At 39.5% G+C, this 24,952-nt stretch overlaps 1 protein-coding gene across 3 annotated transcripts in view; it reads right to left on the minus strand.

Moving 5' to 3' along the window:
• The window catches only part of ARMH3 (armadillo like helical domain containing 3), a 184,172-nt gene that overhangs the window by 67,830 nt on the left and 91,390 nt on the right, over positions 1 to 24,952 (minus strand). For 2 of the 3 annotated variants that reach the window (XM_082722373.1, XM_082722374.1), the window contains exon 23: positions 17,144 to 17,219. In XM_082722373.1, coding sequence (XP_082578499.1) covers positions 17,144 to 17,219 — 76 coding nt within the window. Of the gene's footprint in view, positions 1 to 17,143; positions 17,220 to 22,628; positions 24,268 to 24,952 lie in introns of those variants that run through there. The other variant, XM_082722375.1, reaches the window with a different exon arrangement.

The raw sequence follows: 24,952 nt of genomic DNA on the forward strand, positions 1-24,952 counted from the left end.
GGATCTGTACTCGAGGAACTACAGAACACTCATGAAAGAAACTGAAGAAGACACAAAAAGATGGAAGACCATTCCATGCTCTTGGATCAGAAGAATAAACATTGTTACAATGTCTATACTGCCTAGAGCAATCTATACTTTTAATGCTATTCTGATCAAATTTCCTCTGGTATTCTTCAAAGAGCTGGAGCAAATAATCCAAAAATTTGTATGGAATCAGAAGAGACCCCGAATCACTAAGGAAATGGGGAAAAACAAAAATAAAACTGGGGGCATCATGTTACCTGATTTCAAGCTTTACTACAAAGCTGTGATCACCAAGATAGCATGGTACTGGCATAAAAATAGACACATAGACCAGTGGAACAGAGTAGAGAGCCCAGATATAGACCCTCAACTCTATGGTCAAATAATCTTTGACAAAACAGGAAAAAAATATACAGTGGAAAAAAGACAGTCTCTTCAATAAACGGTGCCGGGAAAACTGGACAGCTGTATGTAGAAGAATGAAACTCGACCATTCTCTTACACCGTACACAAAGATAAACTCAAAATGGATAAAAGACCTCAACGTGAGACAGGAATCCATCAGAATCCTAGAGGAGAACATAGGCAGTAATCTCTTCGATATCAGCCACAGCAACTTCTTTCAAGATATGTCTCCAAAGGCAAAGGAAACAAAAGCGAAAATGAACTTTTGGGACTTCATCAAAATCAAAAGCTTCTGCACAGCAAAGGAAACAGTCAAGAAAACAAAGAGGCAACCCATGGAATGGGAAAAGATATTTGCAAATGACAGTACAGACAAAAGGTTGATATCCAGGATCTATAAAGAACTCCTCAAACTCAACACACACAAAACAGATAATCATATCAAAAAATGGGCAGAAGATACGAACAGACACTTCTCCAATAAAGACATACAAATGGCTATCAGACACATGAAAAAAAATTTTTTAAAGATTATTTATTTATTTGACAGACAGAGATCACAAGTAGGCAGGGAGGCAGGTAGAGAGAGAGAAAGAGAGAGAGAAAAGGAAGCAGGCTCCCCTCTGAGCAGAGAGCCCAACGTGGGGCTTGATCCCAGGACCCTGGGATCATGACCTGAGCTGAAGGCAGAGGCTTTAACCCACTGAGCCACCCAGGCGCCCCAAGTACATAAATCTTTAAAGCAAATAAACCACCACTCGAACACCACTACCAACTTAATAATTTAAGGATGGGGGAAGAGGTAGCTTGACAGCAGTTCACTTCAAGTTTTAGTGGGACCTAAGCTTGTAATGGACCAGCAACACAATTCAGCTGCTGAAAAACTAATGCAATTGGAGCCTGCAAATACAATGTGTCCAGACCCTGGGTGCTAATAGTCTCCCACTAACCTAAATTACTCCAAGCATATCTGGATCCAGCTCTAGGTGTCATTCAATCCAATAAACATTTACTGAATGCTTATTTGGGATGAGGCATGTCCTAACCCCAATACTTTAGAAGGTAAACTGAGAAGTTAGAATGTGTCTAAAAGACAATCACAGTATGCCAAAGATTTTAAGACCATGACATATGATGAACAATTGAAGGAAGAGAGGATACTACAGAAGAGTAGGAATAGGTGTTGCACCTGAAGGTTCAGGTTATAAAGAGGAAGATTCCAACACAAGGAAGAGATTCTCATCATTTTAAAAAAGATGGGTTTTTTAAAAATTAATCTTTACACCCAATGTGGGTCTTGAACTTATAACCCTGAGATTAAGACTTGCATGCTCCACCAAATAAGTCAGCCAGGTACCCCAAAATTCTCATCATTTAAAAAACTGAATAGTCTATAGCCTAAAATATTATGCACTATTTCACTAAGTGTTCAAGAAGAGGTTGGATATGACCCCAACAAGTAAGATATATGACTTGGGAAGGAGACCAGATTAGATGGCCTCTTCAGCTCCATCAGCTTTCAGGGTTCGGTGGTCCTGGCACTGCTATCTGCAACACTGAAGTCCAGTAGAAGAAAGGAGGTATGGCACCTGGCATTCTGGTATAAATCTGATAATTTAGAGCGATTATGCTCCTATGAGCCACTCCTCTTTTTGTTTACGACATTCAAAGAAAACCAAAGTTTCATCTGCTGAAGAGATGCCTATTATGTTTGCTGATAGGATAATATACTGCTACCCCATAGTAATGGCTTCCTCAACCCACTAGTAGATTAACAATCTACTGTGTTCTACATGGTTAGAAAACCAAAGTTAATTGGCCAGAGTTCCAGACCGACTTTTAGGAAAGAAAAAATGGAGAAGGAAAATTAATGGATAAGAGAAAGAACTGCCCACAATTTTAAAAGACTCCTTTTTTAAGTGTCCTAGATATAGGATGGAAAGAAAGAAATTAGGAACCTGAATTATGCCTATTGATCCCATTTGTGGCTAGGATTTATAGTAGTTACAATTAGAAACCAGCATTTTGTGAACTAAGTCATGATTAAGTGTCTATACTTTCTAGCAAGAGTTCCTTTTGAAGAAGGAAAAAAGAAACCAACCATTTCTCAGGTGAAAATGAAACTTTTTGTCTTACCCTGGGATCAATAATAATTAGGGAGCAGCACATCCCTAAAGAACCAAGGACAGCTGTACCTGCAAAAGCAGGCCATCTCCAGAGAGCCAGAGGATGAGAAGAACTGGCTGGGAAAAAGCAAAAGCCCAAGAATAACAGACTTTGGACTGCTAGACTCTAGCCCCTTCCCACCCCAATGACCCTACTATAAAATATGTCAAATACCTTTCTTCCTGACCTACAAAGACAGAAGCAACAATTCTAGGTCACCTTGACTGCCCCTTTGGTTCTCAACTCCTAGCATTTAGAAAGAGTTGTAAAAACCAGGAAGCAGTTAACAGAAACAAAAGAATAAAGAAACGCTCCTAAAGCCAGAGGGTGTTTCTTTCTTTCTTTCTTTTTTTTTTTAAAGATTTTATTTTTTATTTATTTGAGAGAAGGGGAGGAGAAGAGGGAGAAGGACAAAGCAGACTTTGTGCTGAGCAGGGAGCCTGATGTGAAGCTCAGTCCTGAGATCATTACCTCAGCCAAAATCAAGAGTCCTATGCTTAGCCAACTGAGCCACTCAGGCACCCCAAAACCACGGCATCTAAAGAAAGGATCCCAAGTCAATCTCACACAAACACACCAACCACACTTCCTCTCACTCATTCTTTCTCTGAGTCTCTCTCTTCCCAGGTTTTTGATGCTTACCTATTAAAAAACTGAAAAAAAGCATAGGGTGAGAACTACTGACTAAAAGATTAGCAGAATAAAGGACATATATCACATGAATCATCTCAGATACCCATAAAAAAGTCAATGCTAAGTTTAAAACCTAATTTACCACATCACAAAATTATAGGTATGAGATCCAATTAACTATTAGTGGGACAACTGCAACCAAAGGTCTTTGCTGTGTAGATACACATCTAGAGACACAGAATGAATGCAAAGAATGTTGTCAGACTGAGAACCTAAAAAGGAGAGAATTTGGGGGTCATTCACTCACACACAAGGGCTAGAACATTCTGACGGAAACTCACAATCATACATTTCTTCTCCAGTGCTCTCAGCAATTTCATCTGCAACTGTCTGCTTAGAATCAAGCCCTTTCAACTTACCTCAAGGCCCAGGCCTTTTTTTTTTTTTTTTTTTAAGATTTTATCCATTTATTTGACAGACAGAGATCACAAATAGGCGGAGAGGCAGGCAAGGGGGGGGTGGTTTGGAGCACAGGGGAGGGAGCAGGCTCCCTGCTAATCAGAGAGCCCAATGCGGGGCTTGATCCCAGGACTCTGAGATCATGACCTGAGCAAAAGGCAGCCTTAATTCACTGAGCCACCCAGCTGCCCCATGGCCTGGGACTCTTATTTACTTCTAGTCACAAGAAGCAGCTATTCTAGTATCAAACTGGCTCAGTCATGAATATAGTCCCTCCAAACCACTTCCAAAATGGTCAAGTAAGTACTTTACATAATTCATTAAGAGAAAAAAAATCGGGGCGCCTGGGTGGCTCAGTGGGTTAAGCCGCTGCCTTCGGCTCAGGTCATGATCTCGGGGTCCTGGGATCGAGTCCTGCATCGGGCTCTCTGCTCGGAAGGGAGCCTGCTTCCTCCTCTCTCTCTCTGTCTGCCTCTCTGCCTACTTGTGATCTCTGTCAAATAAATAAATAAAATCCTTAAAAAAAAATTTTATCTTAAAAAAAAAAAGAGAAAAAAAATCAATGTAATTAACAAGTAAAAAGACTCATTGTTCATTTTCTACAACAACATTCAAAGGTCACCAAATACATATATAAGATCTCTTCCAACTAACTCACCATTACAATTTTTCTCCAGCTGGCTATTATAATCCTATAAAACCCTAGCCTTTACAAAAGGCGAAGGCCCACACCTGGGAGGCCTCAACTGACACTCTCAGAGCATGCACCCGGAACTCACTAAACAGGTACTTCTATTTTACAGCCCAATAGCTTGATTCAAGATAAAGGGCTGAGCTCAAGGCTGACTTCTTTCTCCTAGAAGTCACACTCCAGAAACAGTCCCTTATCTGAGCCAACAAAAATAGGCCACAGTCAGCAAACCCTACATTGCTGGAAGAAAATGAGATGCAAAAGATGGGGCACAGGACAAGAATATTTTGCACAAACCAACACTGACTCTGGACATAAATGCACACACCTAACAACTCCTTAATCCATTCCACATCAAAGTATTGTGTCCTTCTCTCAAAGCTATATACCTCCAAAACAAGTGTTTACCAATCAGTGCTGCTACTTTTGCACCATACTCTTTCTTTGTTAAAAAGTTCAACATGGAAGCATCAAGAGCCAGTGAGCTCTCTATACATTTTGAGCTGTAGGCTAGTAGCTCACCAAAGAATGGAGCAGGATCTAGAATGCTGTGTTTAACACCCACGTGTGAGAAAATCTCTCACAAAGAGATGTATCTAAACTCTAAATACAGACTTTTTCCCCACTCTCACCTAGTCTTAGCTCCAGAGATGATAAAGTGAAGAGAATTAGGATCCTGTTTCTAATGCATCCTTACATTCTCAGGAGATACATGAAATTCTCCTTTTTAGTGTACTTTTAGGCAAATAAAGTTTACTATAGTGAGTGTTGCATGTGTATGTTTAGATAGAGCTACATAAGAGTGCTATTTCTATATCTCACTGGAATTTAGTATAAATCTAAACAATTTCAGGGGCGCCTGGGTGGCTCAGTGGGTTAAAAGCCTCTGCCTTCAGCTCAGGTCAGGATCCCAGGGTCCTGGAATCGAGCCCCACATCGGGCTCTCTGCTCAGCGGGGAGCCTGCTTCCCCCTCTCTCTCTGCCTGCTTCTCTGCCTACTTGTGATCTCTGTCTGTCAAATAAATAAATAAAATCTTTTTTAAAAAATCTAAACAATTTCTTTTTTTAATGAGTTTTATTTTATTTTATTTTATTTATTTATTTAACAGATAGAAATCACAAGCAGGCAGAGAGGCAGGCAGAGAGAGAGCGCGAGAGGAGGAAGCAGGCTCCCTGCTGAGCCGAGAGCTGGATGTGGGGCTCGATGCCAGGACCCCGGGATCATGACGTGAGCCGAAGACAGAGGCTTTTACCCATTGAGCCACCCAGGCGCCCCAAATCTAAACAATTTCTAATTCTAATAAGATATATATGGTAGGCCCTATAGCAACCTCTAATCAAACAACTAAAAAAATAGTGAAAAAAAATCATTAAAGAAATTGAAGTGCTACATTGGAAAATATTCATTTAATGCAAAAGAAACCAGTTAATAAGGTACAGAGGAACACAAAAAACATGAGACACCTAACAAACTAAAAGTGAAATGGCAGACATAAGTCCAGTTATATCAATAACAACATTAAATGTGAATGCAATAAATAACCCAATCAAAAGGCAGAGATTAATAGACTAGATAAGGTAACCAAGATCCAACCATATGCCATCCACCAGACACATTTTAGATTCAAAGTTACAAATAGGTCAAAAGTAAAGGAATGAAAAAAAGATATGTCATGACAGAAATGAAGGCAGAGATAATTCAACAATAAAAACTGGGCACTGGAGCCCATGGCCGCCTCACTGGAGCATGGCAAACCAACCAAGGGGAAGCCCTTTAAACTCCTAGGAATTCTGTATGCCAAAAACATTCCCTGTGCACAGGATTCAATACTGTATGGCTCATTAGAGTCTGTTGTGGCTGGTCCTGGACATTGAGAAGATCATGTGATGTTGGCGTAGGAGGATTTATCTTGGTGACTTTGGGATGTTGGTTCCTTTTAGGTATAATTACACAAAGCTAAGAATCCTGGAAGAACTGCCAGAGAAAGAATTAAAAATAAGATTTTATAGGAAAGTACCCACCTTGATCCTAAAAGAAAACAAACCAACAGCAATAGTAGCAAACGAGCAGTTGCCTCTGATGTCAGGTTGTAAATAAAACCATTCTGTATCTCTGGTCCCTTCTAGGTCCACCTAGAGCCAAGGGAACTGAATAAAGCTGGATATGGAAGGGAGTTGCTTTCTAGAATGAAGTCCCATGCAGATCATCAAAATGAAGGCTGGTAAGACCTCCAGACTTGCAAAGTAATAACAATTTTTTTTTTAAAGATGATAATAATGAACACTTACATAGCATTGACTGTGCTAGGTATTGACGGTGTGCCAGGTACTACTCCAAGTGCTTTACATATATTGTCATTTAATCATCTCAGCAATGACCCACGTTCCATGAGGAAACTCAAAGCAAAGAGTGGTTTAAAAATGTATCCAAAGTAAGTGGTAGAGCTTAGACTCAAACTCAGAGAACCGAACTCTATATCGAGTCCCTGCTCTTAACCTCTACACTGTGCCATATCTTAAATAAACAGAGCAATGAACAAACCTAAAAACAAAACTGAACAGAGACATACAGAAAAAATGTGGAGTCTCAAATTCTATACTCAACAGTTAATTCAGCCTGATTTTAATTAACAAATCAGAACTGTGGTTAACTCAAAAAAGTAGAGTGGGTGCTGGAATAGACACATGCAGAAAAGTGAATCTGGAGCTTTACCTTACACCATATATAAAACTTTCCTTAAAATGTATCAAAGACCTAAATGTAAGAGCTAAAACTATAAAACTCTTCAAAGGAAACATAAGAAAGCTGCAGGACTTGAATTGCCAATGATTGCTTGGATGACACCAAAAGCATGGCCAACAAAAGAAAAAAACAGATAAGCTGGACTTCATCAAAATTAAAAACTTTTATAAATCAAAGGACACAATCAACAGAATGAAAGGGAATCTACAGAAAAAAAAATCTGTAAACCATGTACTTCATAAGAGATTGGAACCCAGAATATATAAAAAATCCTTAGAACTCAACAACAAAACAGCCAAACAACCCAATTTAAGAACTGGCAAAGGATACGAATAGACATTTCTCCAAGGAAGATAGACAAATAACCAATAAACACATAAAAAAAATTACCAATACCACTAGTCATTATGGAAATGCAAGTCAAAACTGCAATTCAATACCACTTCATACCCATTAGGATAGCTATTTCCAAAAAATAGAAAATAACAAGTATCAGCCAGGGTATGAGAAACTGGAATCCTTGCACAATACTGGTGGAAATGCAAAATGGTGCAGCTGATATGGAAAAGGGTATGGTGATTTCCCCCCAAAATTAAAAATAAAATGATCATATGATTCAGCAATCCAATTCTGGGTATATACCCAAAAAAAGAAAAAGCAGGTTCTCAAAGATTTGTGTACTATGTTCAGAGAAGCATTGTTTTTTAATAGCCAAAAAGTGGAAGCAATGCAAGGGTCCATCACTGGATAAATGATAAATGTGGTATAGATACAATGGAATATTATTCAGTCTTTCTTTTAAAAAGTGGGGGAAGAAGGGACGCCTGGGTGGCTCAGTTGGTTAAGCAGCTGCCTTCGGCTCAGGTTATGATCCCAGCGTCCTGGGATCGAGTCCCGCATCGGGCTCCTTGCTCGGCAGGGAGCCTGCTTCTCCCTCTGCCTCTGCCTGCCATTCTGTCTGCCTATGCTCGCTCTCTCCCCCTCTCTCTCTGATAAATAAATAAAATCTTTAAAAAAAAAAAAAAAGTGGGGGAAGAAGGGGTGCCTGGCTGGCTCAGTCAGTGGAGCATGGGACTCTTGATCTTGGGACTGTGAGTTCAAGTCCCATGCTGCATGTAGAGATCACTTAAAAAAAAAAAGAAGGAAATCATGATATATGATATAACATGGAAGGACCTTGAGGATATTATGCTAAGTAAAATATGCCAGGCACAGAACGACAAATATTGTTTAATTCCTCTTATAAATACGTTCCTTGAGTAGTCAAACTCACAAACACAGAAAGTGGAATGGCAACTGCCAGGGGCTACAAGAGGAGAGAACAAAGAGTTACTTTTTCATTTCAGTTGAAGAATATGAAAAAGATGCCTCATGGTAATGGATGCACAACACTATGGATGCACTTAATGTCACAGAACTGTAGAAATGGTTAAAATAGTAAATTTTATATTATGCTAATTTTCTTTAAAAAAAGCAAAGTGAGGGGGTGCCAGGGTTGTGAGATCAGCTGCTGTACTGGGCTCTGTGCTCAGCATGGAGTCTGCTCTAGATTCTCTCTCCCTCTCCTGTCCCTTCCCCTCCCACACTCTCTTGGGCTCTCTCTCTCCAATAAATAAATAAATCTTTTTTTTTTTTTTTTTTTTTTTTAGATTTTATTCATTTATTTGACAGACAGAGATCACAGGTAGGCAGAGAGGCAGGCAGAGAGAGAGGAAGGGAAGCAGGTTCCCCGCTGAGCAGAGAGCCCCATGCAGGCAGGGCTGGATCCCAGGACCCCAGGATTATGACCTGAGCTGAAGGCAGAGGCCTTAACCCACTGAGCCACCCAGGCGCCCCTCCAATAAATAAATCTTTAAAATAATAATGATGATGATAAATCAAAAAAATTTTAAAAGGAAAGCGGAAAAGACCCCAAGAGAATTTTAGATTGAGGGAAATATATAAAACTAAAGTCACACTCACCTGAAATCACAGCAGCCCCAACTAAAAATCTTAATATTCCATTACAAATATCTGGATCTCTTCAACCAAGACTTCTTTACTGTACTGTAGTTCACCAAACCTAGCTATGACCTAACGCAAAACCTTACTCTGCAGCATAAACCAAGTTAGGGGAAAACAGACGATTAGCCACATGGGATTCAGTGTTTGGTTTTTTATTTCTAGCTGTCCTCTTAAGAGATCAGAGAACAGCAACTATTAGAATAATACGTAATGCTCCCAGTCACTGGGGAAACGATATTATACCAGCCTCATTTTGGTGCGTTGTTTTAATCTGCATAATGCTTTTTATTCTCTGTAATGGGAGATCAGCAGGGTCTGCTTAACAGAAGAAAGGTCATTACTGACAAATTCTAACCCAGGGGATAATCTGAGCCTGCCTGTCTGCCACTTTTGAGCAGGCAAGTGGTTTAGAAGCTTATTTTCATGTACTTCTTGCTATTCAAGAGTCATCAGCCCAATGCCTCTGCTCCTGTCATTTGACTGCTTTGGTCCACATTTTTCACTATACTACATTGCATCCTTCAGCTAAAGCGCCTGGTGTCAAACTGTTCCTCCTCTCAACTCACCAGTATCCATTCTGATAAAAGAATTGTGACTCAAAGGCAAATTCTGTAACCTAAACAGGTTCATGGGCAAGCGGATTTGGACGGACTCTGCCTAGCTGAGACCTCACATTCCCTTTCCAATCCTAATTGCAACCATCAACAGTGAATGTGCGCTTCCCTGATTACCGCCTGAGGGCTTTTTCTCCATGACATTCAGAATTCTATATGCAGCCTGCTCCAAAGGGTGCTATGCTCAATGAACTCCCCTATCAGAGGCTGCTGAGAGCTATTCTTGTTCCCCAGCCTCCCTAGCAGAGTGTACATTTAAAGCTTTCCTCCTCCTCCTCCTCCCCCTCCTTTTTTTTGAGGGAATATTTTTTAGGATGAAGGAAAACAGCTACATAAGCACATAAGCAGGAAGTGGGGGAGGACTACTTGAGCACTGAAACAAAGAGATCGTGGAGCAAAGAGAGGGACAAGAGGCAAACTTACAAGGTGAACAATTAAGACACTTATAAAGAAATGCACTAAAACCTCATTCCAAACCCCAAGCTTGTCACTAACCACAGCAATATCTAAAAAGTCACTCTTGTCAACCCTTGGAGGCCTAATGGATAAGAAGGCATTGCCAAAGAAAAACTAAACGTTAGTGCACTCCTAATATAGGAAAAATTTAATATATTAATCACAGAGTTAAAACTTCACCCACCTTAAGAAAATTACAGATCAGGAAAAAACCTATTTGCAGTGATTCAGCCACTATTTCTGTGAGCAACCAGAGAATAGGATTGTGAACGTGGTGCTAATAAAATGCTAATTAAGTGAAAAGCATTAAGATGTTAACTTCGGTAGATTCATTAAGGGCTTCAAATTACTTACCTTGAAAGTTGTTTGATTAGAAGAAGGTCAGATTTTAGTCTAACATTTTTCTTTTTCTCTTTTGACTAATTAGGTTAATAGTCAGCAGACATCTTCCTAAAGTACAGGATCTCGCTAGGGTAACCTGCTAAGTGGTGGCAGGAGATACTTAGCATAAAAGTCTCCAAGCAAAACCTCCCAAATGCTTTCCTTCCAGTCCTGCATTTGGCCCCTCAGAGTATTTTTCCTTTGTGGACTGAAAGGTCCCCCAATGATAAGTCCGTGATCAAAGGAGCGAGACTGATAGAAAGCAAAGGTCAAGCAAAGCTTTATTTTGCGCCAAGCATCGAGAATCAAACCAATAGTCAAACCAACCAGTCGGGGCTGTCTCTTACAAAGAGGGGACCCCTCCCTGCCTTACAGACTAACTTTTATAGAGCAAAGGCCATGTGGTTGGGCCTGGCCATGTGCAGGTGGCCAGTGAGATTGTAACACACAAAGAAAGCTGCATAGTCATGCTAGGTCACACATGGTGGCCAATTGAATTACAATTTATCTTGTAGATATTTGAACTAGCCTATCACCTTGGTCAGAATTGGCGCCCAAATGGCGGGGACCGACACTCCTTGGTAGCTAGGAAGACAGTATGCACACCCCATTGATTGGGTGTCTCCACCTGGCCTGACCCGCCCTAGTATTTGGGCTTTATTACCTGGGACTGATTTCCTGGACTTGCTTTTAAGTAAGTTCCCTGAGGGAGGAGGAGTAGGGTCAGTTTAAGTTTTACTGCATAAACAACAAAATCACTGTTTAACCAGATGGAGTTGCTCTGGCTAAATAGGCCCTTACAGGACCAGCTGATCTGTGAAGGCAGCTAAAGTAACAATTATACAAAGTAGAATTTTAAAGTAATATTTTATTTTTCTTGTGGCAAAACAAAGGAACAACTCACCTATGGGAAGGAACAAACACAGGGCCCTGTACATTACTGACATCAGGTATTTCAATAAAAATAGCAATTTCGGGGCACCTGGCTGGCTCAGTCAGTACATTCATCTCAAGGTCATGAGTTCAAGCCCCACGTCAGGAATGAAAGCTACTTAAAAATAAATCGTTTCTCAAAAACACTAATTTGGAAAAACATTCACGCCCCTATGTTTACTGCAGTATTATTTACATTGGCCAAGATATGGAGGCAACCCAAGTGTCCATCAAGAGATAAACAGATAAATTTGTGGTATGTATACATATATATTCACATACAATGGAATATTACTCAGCCATTAAAAAAGACTGAGCTCTTGCCACTGACAACAACATAGATGAATTAGAGGGTATTATGCTAAGTGAAGTAAGTCAGACAGAAAAAGACAAATACTATATGATTTCACTTACATATGAAATCTAAAAACCAAAACAAATAAGCAAACAAACAAAAACAGACCATAAATACAGAGAACAAACTGGTGGTTGCCAGATGGGTGTGGGAAGGGGGATGGATATTATAGGTGAAGCAGATTAAGAGGTACAAATGTTCAGTTACAAAATAAAAGCAAAGATGAAAAGTACAGCATAGGGAATATAATCAATAATACTGAAATAACTGGGGCACCTGGATGGCTCAGTGGGTTAAGCTGCTGCCTTCGGCTCAGGTCATGATCTCAGGGTCCTGGGATCGAGTCCCGCATCGGGCTCTCTGCTCAGCAGGGAGCCTGCTTCCCTCTCTCTCTCTCTCTGCCTGCCTCTCCATCTACTTGTGATTTCTCTCTGTCAAATAAATAAATAAAATCTTTAAAAAAAAAATACTGAAATAACTATGTATGGTGAGAGATGATAACTACACTTATCATGGTGAGCACTGCACTATGGATAGAATTGTTGAGCTGCTACGCTGTGCACCTAAAACTGATAGAACACTGTATGTCAACTATACTTCAATTTAAAAAACAGCAGCTTCTAAGCAGCTGCATTTTAAGAATCTGAAGGATCAAACAGGAAGAGACAGACAAATTGTTTAAACACAAATAACTCTGACAATTAAAGAACTGGCATGACTAAGCCACGAAAGACAAGTGAAAAGCAAACAGACTGACACTTGAGTAAATTTAGGCCTCTAAGCATGTGGAAGCACTTTGAATTTTCACTGTCACAATCTAAACTCCAAAGAACATTAAAGTCTGCTGCCTTTCTGCTGCCTTTCACCTGCTGGTAAGATACTATGTTAGGGTTGCCATTAGATATACTGCATCCCAGAAGATTCCAAAGACTTAACTTGTAGCTGTCATCAACCACCAAACCAGCTTGAGGTCCTCTCAGCTGTTAGATGTCTGATAATTTCACATGCAACCCAAACATTTTCCAGGGTTATTGAAGAACATACTATAGAAGAGGTGGCTAAGAGTTCATTTACTCTGCCTTAGAATCTTTTCCAGCTGTGAGATCAGTACCAATAATCTCTCTAAGAACAGAAGAAAGTGTTGCACACTATCACAGTTTTACTTTTAAGTCTTTGTATACTTTATCCTTATTAATAAGCTTGGTGGCCAATAGTTAAACATCCCATAGTATCCCTGGGAGACCCATGGGTCCAATTTTCTGACAGTTTCTTGTTTTCTAAACCACCCAAAGTTAGTAGTGTCATGGATGCACAACACAAGCTCTTAGAAAAAACTGAAGGAGCGTAAGGTAGCACTCATTACTGCTGGAGTGGATTGCAGACTTGGGCATACCACATTTCACCCTCAGCTAAGAGAACACTAACTCTGAGAAAAGAAACTCCCTATACCACCCTCGTTCAAAGCATCGAAATCTACCTAAAGCAAAACATCTTTCCAGGTTAAGGATAACATCTTAACTTTCATAGAAGGGACAAATGAAGACATACTTAGGAAACATTCTAAGGAAGGCTCAAAATGGTAATCCTAAATACAGTATGGCAATCATTCAAAAAACTAAACAGAATTATCATATGATGCACCAATTCCACTTCAAGGTATATGCTTTTCAAGAGAAGTGAAAGCAGGGACTGGACAGATATTTGTACACCCATGTACAAATAACCAAAACACAATGACCAAAAGTGGTAGCAACCCTCTTGGGATTTCATCAATGGAAGAATGGATTAAAAAAACATGGCATAGGGGCGTCTGGGTGGCTCAGTGAGTTAAGCCTCTGCCTTTGGCCCAGGTCATGATTTCAGGGTCCTGGGATAGAGCCCTGCATCAGGCGCTCTGCTCAGCAGGGAGCCTGCTTCCCCCCCCTCCCTCTGCCTGCCTCTCTGCCTATTTGTGGTCTCTATCTGTTAAATAAATAAATAAAATATTTTTAAAAAACATGGCATATACATACAATGGGATATTAATCAGCCTTTAAAAGGAAGGAAATTCTGACCCATACTACAAAAGGGATGACTCTTAAATACATTATGCTTCAGGCCAGTATTTTATAGTTAACTAAGTCCCGTCACATATGTTATATAATTCTCACAACTACTTCCCCATGAAGGAATTGATAATCATCATCATCTTCATTTTATAGATAGTGGAAAGAGGTCCGTAGAAGATAAATAACTTGCTCAAGGTCACAAATTGAGTGGTAGAGACAAAAAAAAAATGTTTTAAAGATTTTATTTATTTGACAGAGATCACAAGTAGGCAGAGAGGCAGACAGAGAGGGGGAAGCAGGCTCCCTGCTGAGCAGAGAGCCCAATGTAGGGCTCCATCCCAGGACCCTGGGATCATGACCAGAGCCAAAGGCAGAGGCTTTAACCCACTGAGTCACCCAGGTGCCCCAAGACAAAAATTTTAAATCCAGCTTCTCTAACTAAAATTTCCATGCTCCTTTCAGTACATCATGCTGATTGTTCTTTTTACCTCCATGGTAGCCTTGGAGGCAACTCAATGGGAGCCATTATGACATGAAAGAAGGAGCCCTAGGGTGCTGGGCTGGCTCAGTCCAGGTGTCTGGCTGGATCAGTCCGTGGAGCATATGGCTCTTGATCTTAGGGTTGGGAATTTGAGCCCTAAGTTGAGTGCAGAGATTACTTAAAAATATACACTGGGGAGGGTATGTGTTATGGTTTGTCAGACAACAACTGTGGGATTTCCTGCAATTCACAATATCTTTAAGACTGTTTTCTCATTGGTAAAAAGTATTTTTTTTAAAAAGTTTATGATACACTCTATGGAGTTTGAATATTGAAGAAGATTGTATATAAAAGAGCACAAAACTTAGCACTTATTAAGGGAAATAAGTGTCAGAAAGGAAAAAAAGTCGCCTGGGTGACTCAGTCATTAAGCGTCTGCCTTCGGCTCAGGTCATGATCCTAGGGTCTTGGGATCAAGCCCCGCTTCGGGCTCCCTGCTCGGAGGGAAGCCTGCTTCTCCCTCTCCCACTACTCCCTGCTTGTGTTCCCTCTCTCGCTTTGTCTCTGCCAAATAAATAGTAAAATCTTAAAAAAAAAAAAAAAAAAAAAAAGAAAGAAAGAAGGAAGGAAGAAAGCAAGGCAGAAAGGAAGAAAGAGAGAGAGAAAGAAAGAAAGAAAGAAAAGAAAGAAAAAGAAAAAAGTAATCTTTAGCTGGCTTAGCATTACCACTATTTTGCCCTGATCTGGCCTTAGTGTGGTAAGTGACAAACACATTTTCCAGTAATCTCTTGAGAAAGCTGACTGGATCTTTGATACATTTTTTTTTAAAAGATTTTATTTATTTGAGAGAGAGAAAGTGAGAGAGAGCATAAGAGGAGAGGTCAGAGTGAGAAGCAGACTCCCTATGGAGCTGGGAGCCTGATGTGGGATTCGATCCTGAGACTCCAGGATCATGACCTGAGCCGAAGGCAGTTAGCGAACTGAGCCACCCAGGTGCCCTTTGATACTTTTGACATATACTCCAAGTCTAATTCATTAGTGACAGTGAAGATGAGCTAATTATTCCCTGCAGCAAGTTCATTAAAGAAATGTGAGGAATGAAAATGAAGGTAGAGGCCTGATGGAGACTTGCAAAGAGAAGAAAGAGGTGATAGTTATAGGCATCCACTCAAAGTTCAGCCTAGTCCTTCCCAGGCTATTCACAAAAAGCATAGGCCAAAAGCTTAAATCAACTGTTTGATGGCCCTTGGGAAGAATAAGGACAGCAGCCAAGTCAGAAGCCACCGAAAGGGAAAGCAACAAAGCAGGAGATAAAGCAAGCATAAAGGAATGTGATCAAGGAAACAGGTCCCAGATGAAAAGGAGCTGCCTGGAAAGCCTAAGTAAATACATGAATAAATAAACACAACATAAATTATATCCATATGAACTTCAAACTCTAGCCCAGAATCTGGAGCTTCTTTCAAACACCCACATTTGTCATACGGCCCTTGGGTCACAAAGGGATATTTGGGAGAAGGCAGTTTGTAATCCCTGATTTTATAGAAAATCACATTTATCATAAGGCCTTACTACAGTATCTGGTTTATTTGCTAGGTACAGATATGCATTTGTGAGATTTATAAAACTATGTTTGCAGCAAAATGTCTCTGGGGTCAGGTAAGGCAGATTAACCTTCAGTGCAGTCTTGTTAGCACATCTCACCCTTAGGCCCTCTCATTCCAGCTCTCCCAACATACACATTTCACACTTCTCCTTTTGTTCCCAGACGTGCCAAATGCCACTGTAAATCACTATAGGACATTTTACTTCAGGAAAAAAAAAAAAAAAGAGAGAGAGAGAGAGAAAGAAAGAAAAAATAAATAAAAAAGGAAGGAAAAGAAAAGAAAGATCTGTAAATAAACATTAAATCCCAGACCTGTCACACATCAGAATCTATACCAAGTTGTAGATGTGCATTACCATCGCTGGGAATGTCTGGCAAGGCTTATATCTGGAGCTAAATCAAGTTTCCCCATCTGTTGGGTTTGCCTCTTCTACTCAAGTTTAATTTTTCAATTGTTTGCAAGAACAATTTAATAAGTGTTGAGAAAATGGGAAATGATAGGCACAAAGGGAACGAGGAATGTAAGAAAAGTCAGCTTGGTATTTCATGATACTGAAAGCACATTCTCTCCATTTACGAACAGCTCACTCCTGTGGGTGTGTGGTATTTCCTCAAGACCCTAAGCCAAACTCCATGTCTGACTTAATTTTATCCAATACATATAGCACTCCGTAATTGCTTTGCTGTTTCATAAGGAACCTAAAATAACTTAGCCTCATGAGCTCCATTTGCCTCTGTTTACCGCAAATAGAAAGAGCCATGTAAAGCAAAACGTCAAAGTTCCAGATCCCCATGAATCATTCCCTGAACTCACAGAGAATGGCAGAAAAAAAATTTTCAGAGAAAAGCTTTCAGATGGCTTATACACAGAAAACACTTTGGCAACAAAGATGCCTGAAAAGGGCTTGCAACCATGTCTTGGTATGAAAATTCTCAGAACAGCACTGTGAGCTATTTCAATATGACAATATGAAAGTCTCATGCACTCCTGCTTTTCTTGATCAAGTAAGACATTTCTTCCACTCCTACAGACATCAGGGCTTAAAATAGCAGTGGTGATCAACACACTCCACTCAGCAAGGTACAATAAACCTCAGGATGAGCCAAGGAATGCTGAAAGAGGTAAGTTCTCATTCCTTACCTGATATTAACCAATGCATGGGTCACCTTGCTAGCTGCTTCTTTCCACTGGCCTGCATTGGTAGAAAGCCTCAGGACTATAAGGAAGAAAAGAAAAAAGATCTGTTAGACCCCCAGTATAAAACACAAAAATAAGGAATAAAGACACATCTCAGAATAGCTTTATTAGAATAACCAGAGCCTACAACAACACTCCATTTAAAACTTCCTCATCTTAGAGAAAAATATAAGGGCTTATTCTCAACTACCTTCACCAGGATTTTTTTTTCTCTAGCTTTTTTTCACATCCTATCAAAATACTCCTCTGCCTTGGGTTCCCCTCCATCAACTCCCTACTAACAGGTTTCCATGCTTAGGTTTTACATTCATTTAAAATCTACATTGAGGTGGTAAGGTAAGATTAACCTGGCAGCCACATTTATCATTGCTCTAATGGCTGATTTAGTGGACGTGGCTGGTTAAGTATCCCCTCCTGCTCCATACTTAACTTTCCCCTAAAGGTTTCAGCTGGGTCAAACAGGGCAAACTATCTTGTCAGATAGAGGACAGTCATGTTTCAGTCAAGGAATAACCTGCTTTAGCTACTATAACTTAACTGTGTGACCTGCAACATGAATCAAGAGGAATAGCCTTCTCTTTTCTGACCAAGTTCTCTCTCTTTTCCACATCCAGCAGTAAAAGGAAAGAAGATGGAAAGACAGAACAACCTCAGTCAGCTAAGAGCTTCAGGACCATACATTATAGTATTGATACCATTTCAGAAAAGAGACAAACCAGCACAACTGCTCCTTGGAAGAGCAAGCACAAAGCAGGCACTCCCAAGTATATGTTTTTAATGAAGGAATACTTAATAAGAGCCAAGTTTTCTATGTTCCAAGAAGTGAACAAAGTTAGGTTATATAAAAGATAGAGAGATGAGGAAACAGACTAAAAGGAGACAAATAATTGATCTAAGTCATCCAAACAGTTGTAAGTAACTGAGCCAGAATTTGAACCTGAGGGTATGACTCTAGAGCATGTACTTAAGAGTAAATGGTTATGAGTATGAACCCTAAAGCCAACTGTCAGAGCCCAATTCCTGCACTTGCCATTTACCACGACAGTAACAGCAATACTTACATGAAAGGACTCTTATGAAAATGAAATAAATTAATATATATAAACCCTTAGATCAGTGCCTGGCACACAGTAAATGTCGTATATTAGCTATTAGTATTTAAATAAATGGCCTCCCAAACAAATGACTGAATATATCTGAGACTTCTCCAAAGGAAGGAAAAGTAGAGCCTAACAACATTACATTAAGAAATTAAGAAATGTGTGGGGCACCTGGGTGGCTCAGTGGGTTAAAGCCTCTGCCTTCAACTCAGGTCATGATCCCAGGGTGCTGGGATCGAGCCCCGCGTCAGGGGTCTATGCTCAGCGGGAGCCTGCTTCCTCCTCTCCCTCTGCCTACCTCTCTGCCTACTTGTGATCTCTGCCTGTCAAATAAATAAATAAATAAAATCTTTAAAAAAAAAGAAAAGAAAAGAAAAGAAATTAAGAAACGTATAACCAATCTGCTTAGGAACTTTATACCTGAGAACCATCACTACCTACTCCTGACCAGTATTCCAGCCAGGAAAAGAAACAGCAGCAGCTAAATCTGAGGGAAGGCCTATGGCTGTAACAGGGAAAGAAAACTCATCTGGCTGCTCTGCATCTCTTCTAGCAATACCTCATTTTTATAAATTCATGTAATTTTATGAAAGAGAGTAAGGAAGCCTTAATAAAACATATTATCAGAACACTGCCTTTCTAATTTACAGGATTTAGGGCAGGGGAAGTTGGTATAGTTCCAAGTCAAAGCTCCTCTATCTGAAATCCGGTTTCACCCAGTGTATGTGCAAGTTTAATCATGTAATGAAAACAATTGTTTCAGCAGGTCAGACAGATCTTTTCCAACTCAACTGTGAAACTCCTTAGATGTGTTTCACTAGATCCTCCACGAGATCATAAATTCTCTGAGGGTGGGGACCAAAACATTTATGGAATTGAGTTGAATTTTCCTTTCCTTATCTCAGTGAGATATTTAACTCTGTCCATGGATTATTTCTCTGTAACATTCTGTCAGCTCTGTTCCTTAGAGAACAAGAACCAGATGACCTCATCACTGCATTTCCTTTGCAAATGCCATAGGCTTTTACATTCTTTTCTGTTACCAAATTTAAACACAAAATTATTTCAAAATGCCCTAAAAGCCTCAAGCTAAGGTAATCTTTTATGTAGTAAATTATGGTTCACAAAAATAACATAGTACACAGCCATTTTAAAAAGAGACGTAAGTAATAGTAAAAACTGGAAACAACCATAATTTCCATGAAAAGAATGGTTAAATAAACTGAACCCACACTGTACAAAAAAAGACAGAGAAAGATTTAAGAAAATTACAAAAAAAGAATATTTTATGACACATGTTTTAAAAAACACAAAATAGAAGGATAACATGATTACAACTATGTAAAACTATGCATACATGTAGGCTAATATACAACAATGAAAACAATCACAGCACTAGATAGATTATAAATTTTTTTTTATCTTTTCCATTTTGATTTTTATTTTTCTTTAGTATTTATAATTATCTTTCTTTTTAATAAAAAAAAAACACTTCAAAATATGGTATCATTTATGGTTCAGGGCAGCTCCTTTGGAAGTCTTCCTACTCAGCAGACTTCACTGCACCAAATTAATGTCATCAGAATATTAAATGTGGGGGTGGGATTATGGACATTGGGGAGGGTATGTGCTTTGGTGAGTGCTGTGAAGTGTGTAAACCCGGTGATTCAAAGACCTGTACCGCTGGGGATAAAAATATATGTTTATAAAAAATTAAAAATTTAAAAAAAAAAGAATATTAAATGTGTGCCTTCATCAAAAGTGTTTCAGTGAGCCTTCCTCCTCTAGCCAAGACAGAAGAACAAAACATAATTTACCCTCCTACCTTAAGTGACTGGACAAAACAGATGAAACAACAACTACCAGACATTGGACTACAGGCATATTCAACAGTGATCCCTGAAGAAAAAAAACAAGGTGAGCCCAATGATTACCCCAGCTTACTGCATGGATTAGTTTCTAGCCTGTGGGGCAGGAGGAGGAACCTATATAGAATACAGAAGTCTTGCCAAGCCAAAGACATAGAGATCAACACTTGGAGAGGCCAAGGTACCTAGAATTTGTGGGGCAGAGTACTGTAGAAGAAGGAGTAAAAAACAAAGAACTCTGGAGGTCTACAGAAGGGTCATCTTACATCTTTTTTTTTAAGATTTTATTTATTTATTTGAGATGCACAGAGCGAGAGAGAGAAAGAGAGAGAGTGCGAGCAGAAGGTAGAGGCAGAGGGGGAGGGACAAGCAGACTCCCCACTGAGCAAGGAGCCTGATGCTGGACTCGATCCCAGGACCCTGGAATCATAACCTGAGCCGAAGGCAGACATTTAACCAACTGAGCCACCCAGACATCCCCTACATCTTTTTTTGAATACTGATCTGCATATATAGATCAAAGAGGAAAATACTCAGAGCTGGAAACAAAGAACTATTAGAAAGGAAAAGAAATTGTTAAGCTCACAGAGGGCTCCACAAATAAAATAATTTGTTTTTCCCCCAGCAAGTGTAGAAAGACTTACTCATATCCTGGTTGTCAAAGTCTGCAGATGGGTACTACGTTAGCAATGGGGCCAAATTAGCCTACATTAAAGATGGCTCTCAACCTCCTCTGACAACCCTTAAATGCAAACCTGAAAGGATAAAGCTGATTTCCAAATAACATAACCACATTCTAGAACAAAGTTTAACATTATATAAAATAACAAAATCAAGCACTAACAATATTAAAATCACAATGTCCAAAATTTAAAAATTACCAGGCATTCAAAGCAGAAAAATAAGACCAAATAGGCAAGAGAAAAACCAGTCAATAGAAACAGATCTAAACATGAAGGAAGGGGCGCCTGGGTGGCTCAGTGGGTTGAGCCGCTGCCTTTGGCTCAGGTCATGATCTCAGGGTCCTGGGATCGAGTCCCGCATCGGGCTCTCTGCTCAGCAGGGAGCCTGCTTCCTCCTCTCTCTCTGCCTGCCTCTCTGCCTACTTGTGATCTCTGTCTGTCAAATAAATAAATAAAATCTTTAAATTAAAAAAAAAAAATGAAGGAAAATTAGCAGAATTACCAAAAAAGGACATTAAAACAACTGTAAATATGCTCCGTATTCTCAGGAAGATTGAGGAAAATACAAATACAATGAGGAAAGAAACAGACACATTACAAAGAAGTCCAAACAGAACTTCTAGGATAGAAAAAACCTGAAATGCACACTATACTGGATAAAATGAATTAAGATTAATGAGATAAAAAGCATATTAAAAAATACAGAAGAGGCATCCAAATTCAGAAGAAAGAAGTAAGTTGTCACTATTTGCATACGACATGATATTATATAGAGAAATACTAACAACTCCACCAAAAAAATTCTAATTAGAACTAATAAATGAATTCAGTAAAGGGAGCCTGGGTGGCTTAGTCAGTTAAGTGCCGGCCTTCAGCTCTGGTCATGATCTCGGGGTTCTGGGATGGAGCCCCACATTGGACTTCCTGCTCGGCGGGGAATCTGCTCCTCCCTCTACCCCTCCCCGCAACCTGCACGCTCACTATTAAATAAAATCTTAAAAAAGAAATGAATTCAGTGAAGTAGCAAGATACAAAATTAATACACAGAAATCACTGTGTTTCCATTCACTAATAACCAATGATAAGAAAGAGAAATTAAGAAAACAATCCCATTTACAATAGTATCAAAAACAATAAAATACCTAGTAATAAATTTAACTTAAGAGGTGAAAGACCTGTACTTTGAGAACTATAAGATACTGGTGAAAGAAATTGAATATGACATAAATAGATGGAAAGAGGGGCGCCTGGGTGGTTAAGTGGGTTAAAGCCTCTGCCTTTGACCCAGGTCATGATCTCAGGATCCTGGGATTAAGCCCCGCATCAGGCACTCTGCTCAGTGGGGAGCCTGCTTCCCCCTCTCTCTCTGCCTGCCTCTCTGCCTACTTGTGATCTCTGTCTGTCAAATAAATAAATAAAATCTTAAAAAAAAAATAGATGGAAAGATATAACATGATCATGGATTGGAAGAATTAATAATCTTAATCTACAGATTCAGTTCAATCCCTATACAAATACCATTAGCATTTTTCAGAAATAGAGCAAATAATCATAAAATTTGTATAGAACCACAAAAGACCCTGAATAGCCAAAGCTATCTTGAGAAAGAAGAACAAACCTGGAAGTATCATGCCACCAGATTTCAAACTATACTACAAGGCCTCAATAATCAAAATATCATGGCAGTAGCACAAAAACAGATACACAGATCAGTGAAACAGAGTAGAGAATCCAGAAGTAAACTCACGTGTATTCATCTATGGCAAAGGAGTGAAGAACATAAAATGGAGAAGGGACAGTCTCTTCAATAAATGGTGTTGGGAAAACTGAACAGCTATATGCAAAAAAAAAAAAAAAAGAAACTGGACTACTTCCTTACACCATATACAATAAACTTAAAATGGATTGAAGACCTAAATGTAAAACTTGAAACCATAAAACTCCTAAAAAAAAATACAGGCAGTAGACTCTTGGACATCAATCTTAGAAATATTTTTTCTGGATCTGTCTCCTCAGGCAAAGGGGAAAAAGGAAAAAGAACCGAGATTACATCAAAATAAAAAGCTTCTGCATAGAGAATGAAGGAAAACATCAACAAAACAAACCTACTGAATGGGAGAAAACATTTGCAAATTATATATCTGTTAAGGGGTTAATGTGCAAAATATATAAAGAACTCCTACAACGCAACACCAAAAAAACAATCTAATTAAATAACGAGAAGAAGACTTCAAAAGACATTTTTTCAAAGAAGATGTATAGATGGCTAATAGACATGTGAAAAGATGCTCAACATCATGACTCATCAGGGAAAAGCAAATAAAAATCCACAATGAGATATCACCTCACCTGTCAGAATGGCTAGTAACAAAAAAACAAGAAATAACAAGCATTGGCAAGGATAGCACGTGGAGAAAAGGGAACCCTCGTGCACTGTTGGTAGGAATGTTCACCATGAAGAACAGTATGAGGGATACTTTAAAAATTAAAAATAAAAACTACCATATGATCTAGCAATTCCACTTCTGGGTATTTATCCAAAGAAAACCAAAACGCTAATTTGAAAAGACAGGTGCAACCCCACGTTCACAGCAGTATCATTCATAATAGCCAAGACATAAAAACAACCTAAGTGGCTATCAATGGATGAATGCATAAAGAAGTTGTGGTATACGGGGCGCTTGGGTGGCTCAGTGGTTTAAGCTTCTGCCTTCAGCTCAGGTCATGATCTCAGGGTCCTGGGATAGAGCCCCACATCGGGCTCTCTGCTCAGCGGGGAGCCTGCTTCCCCCTCTCTCTCTGCCTGCCTCTCTACCTACTTGTGATCTCTATCAAATAAATAAATAAAAATCTTTAAAAAAAAAAAAGAAGTTGTGGTATATATATATATATATACACACACACACACACACACACACACACACACACACACAATGGAATATTACTCAGCTATAAAACACAAGGAAACCCTACTATTTGTGACAATATGGATGGACCCTAAAGACTTATTCTAAGTGAAATAAGTGACACAGAGAAAGACAAATACTGTACGATCTTACTTATACATGTAATCTTAAAAACAAAACAAAACCAAACCCATAAAAAAAGAGATCATTCTTGTGGCTACCAGAGACGGAGGGTACGGAGAGGGAGAATTGGAGGAAGGTAGTCAAAAGATGCAAACTTCCAGTTACAGGATAAAGAAGATAAATAAAGGATATAGGGACGCCTGGGTGGCTCAGTTGGTTAAGCCACTGCCTTCAGCTCAGGTCGTGATCTCAGGGTCCTGGGATTGTGTCCCGCATCGGGCTCCTTGCTCCACGGGGAGCCTGCTTCTCTCTCCACCTCTGCCTGCCGCTCTGCCTACTTGTGTGCATGCTCTCTCTCTCTTTCTCTCTCTGACAAACAAATAAAATCTTAAAAAAAAAAAAAAAGGGATGTAATGTACAATAGGAGAATTTAGCTAACACCACTGCATAATATACAGGAAAGCTATTAAAGAGAGTAAAATCCTAAGAGTTCTCATCACGAGGAAAAAAAATTTTTTCCTTTCTTCCTTTTACTGTATCTATTTGAAAAGATGGATGTGAGCCGAACCTCTTCTCTATCTATGTAAATTAAACCATCATTCTGTATGCTTTAAACATCATAGTGACGTGAGCCAATTATTTCTCAATAAAACTGGGGAGGGGGATGAAGGTGCAGTGCCACTTCTAGCATGGCAGAGTAAAACCCACTACGGCCTTTCTCTGATTATAGCCAAAAATCCTGTATTAAATATAAAAAGTAACTACCTGGAGGCTCTAAAATTGAGCATAAGCAGCCATATTATAGAAGGGAGTCAAAACTTGGAGAAACACCCACAAAAGGAGTTTCAAGTTGCCTTTTCTGCTATTTTTCTTTCAGGCTTTCACAGGGATGTACTGGGGAGAAGCTGGAGAGACGACCAAAATTTCAATAGAAACTTCACCTTTCTGTAGACAGAAACCAGGAAAAGGGGCTTCTGCTGGTCAGAGAACAGCCTGGACAAACCAGAAGAAAGTCTTCCCCTAATTCTGTATATAATAGTTGCACAATTCTCAGGCTTATGCCTGAGCTAAA

The sequence above is a fragment of the Mustela nivalis genome (genome assembly GCF_964662115.1).
Source record: "Mustela nivalis genome assembly, chromosome: 2".
NCBI lineage: Eukaryota > Metazoa > Chordata > Mammalia > Carnivora > Mustelidae > Mustela > Mustela nivalis.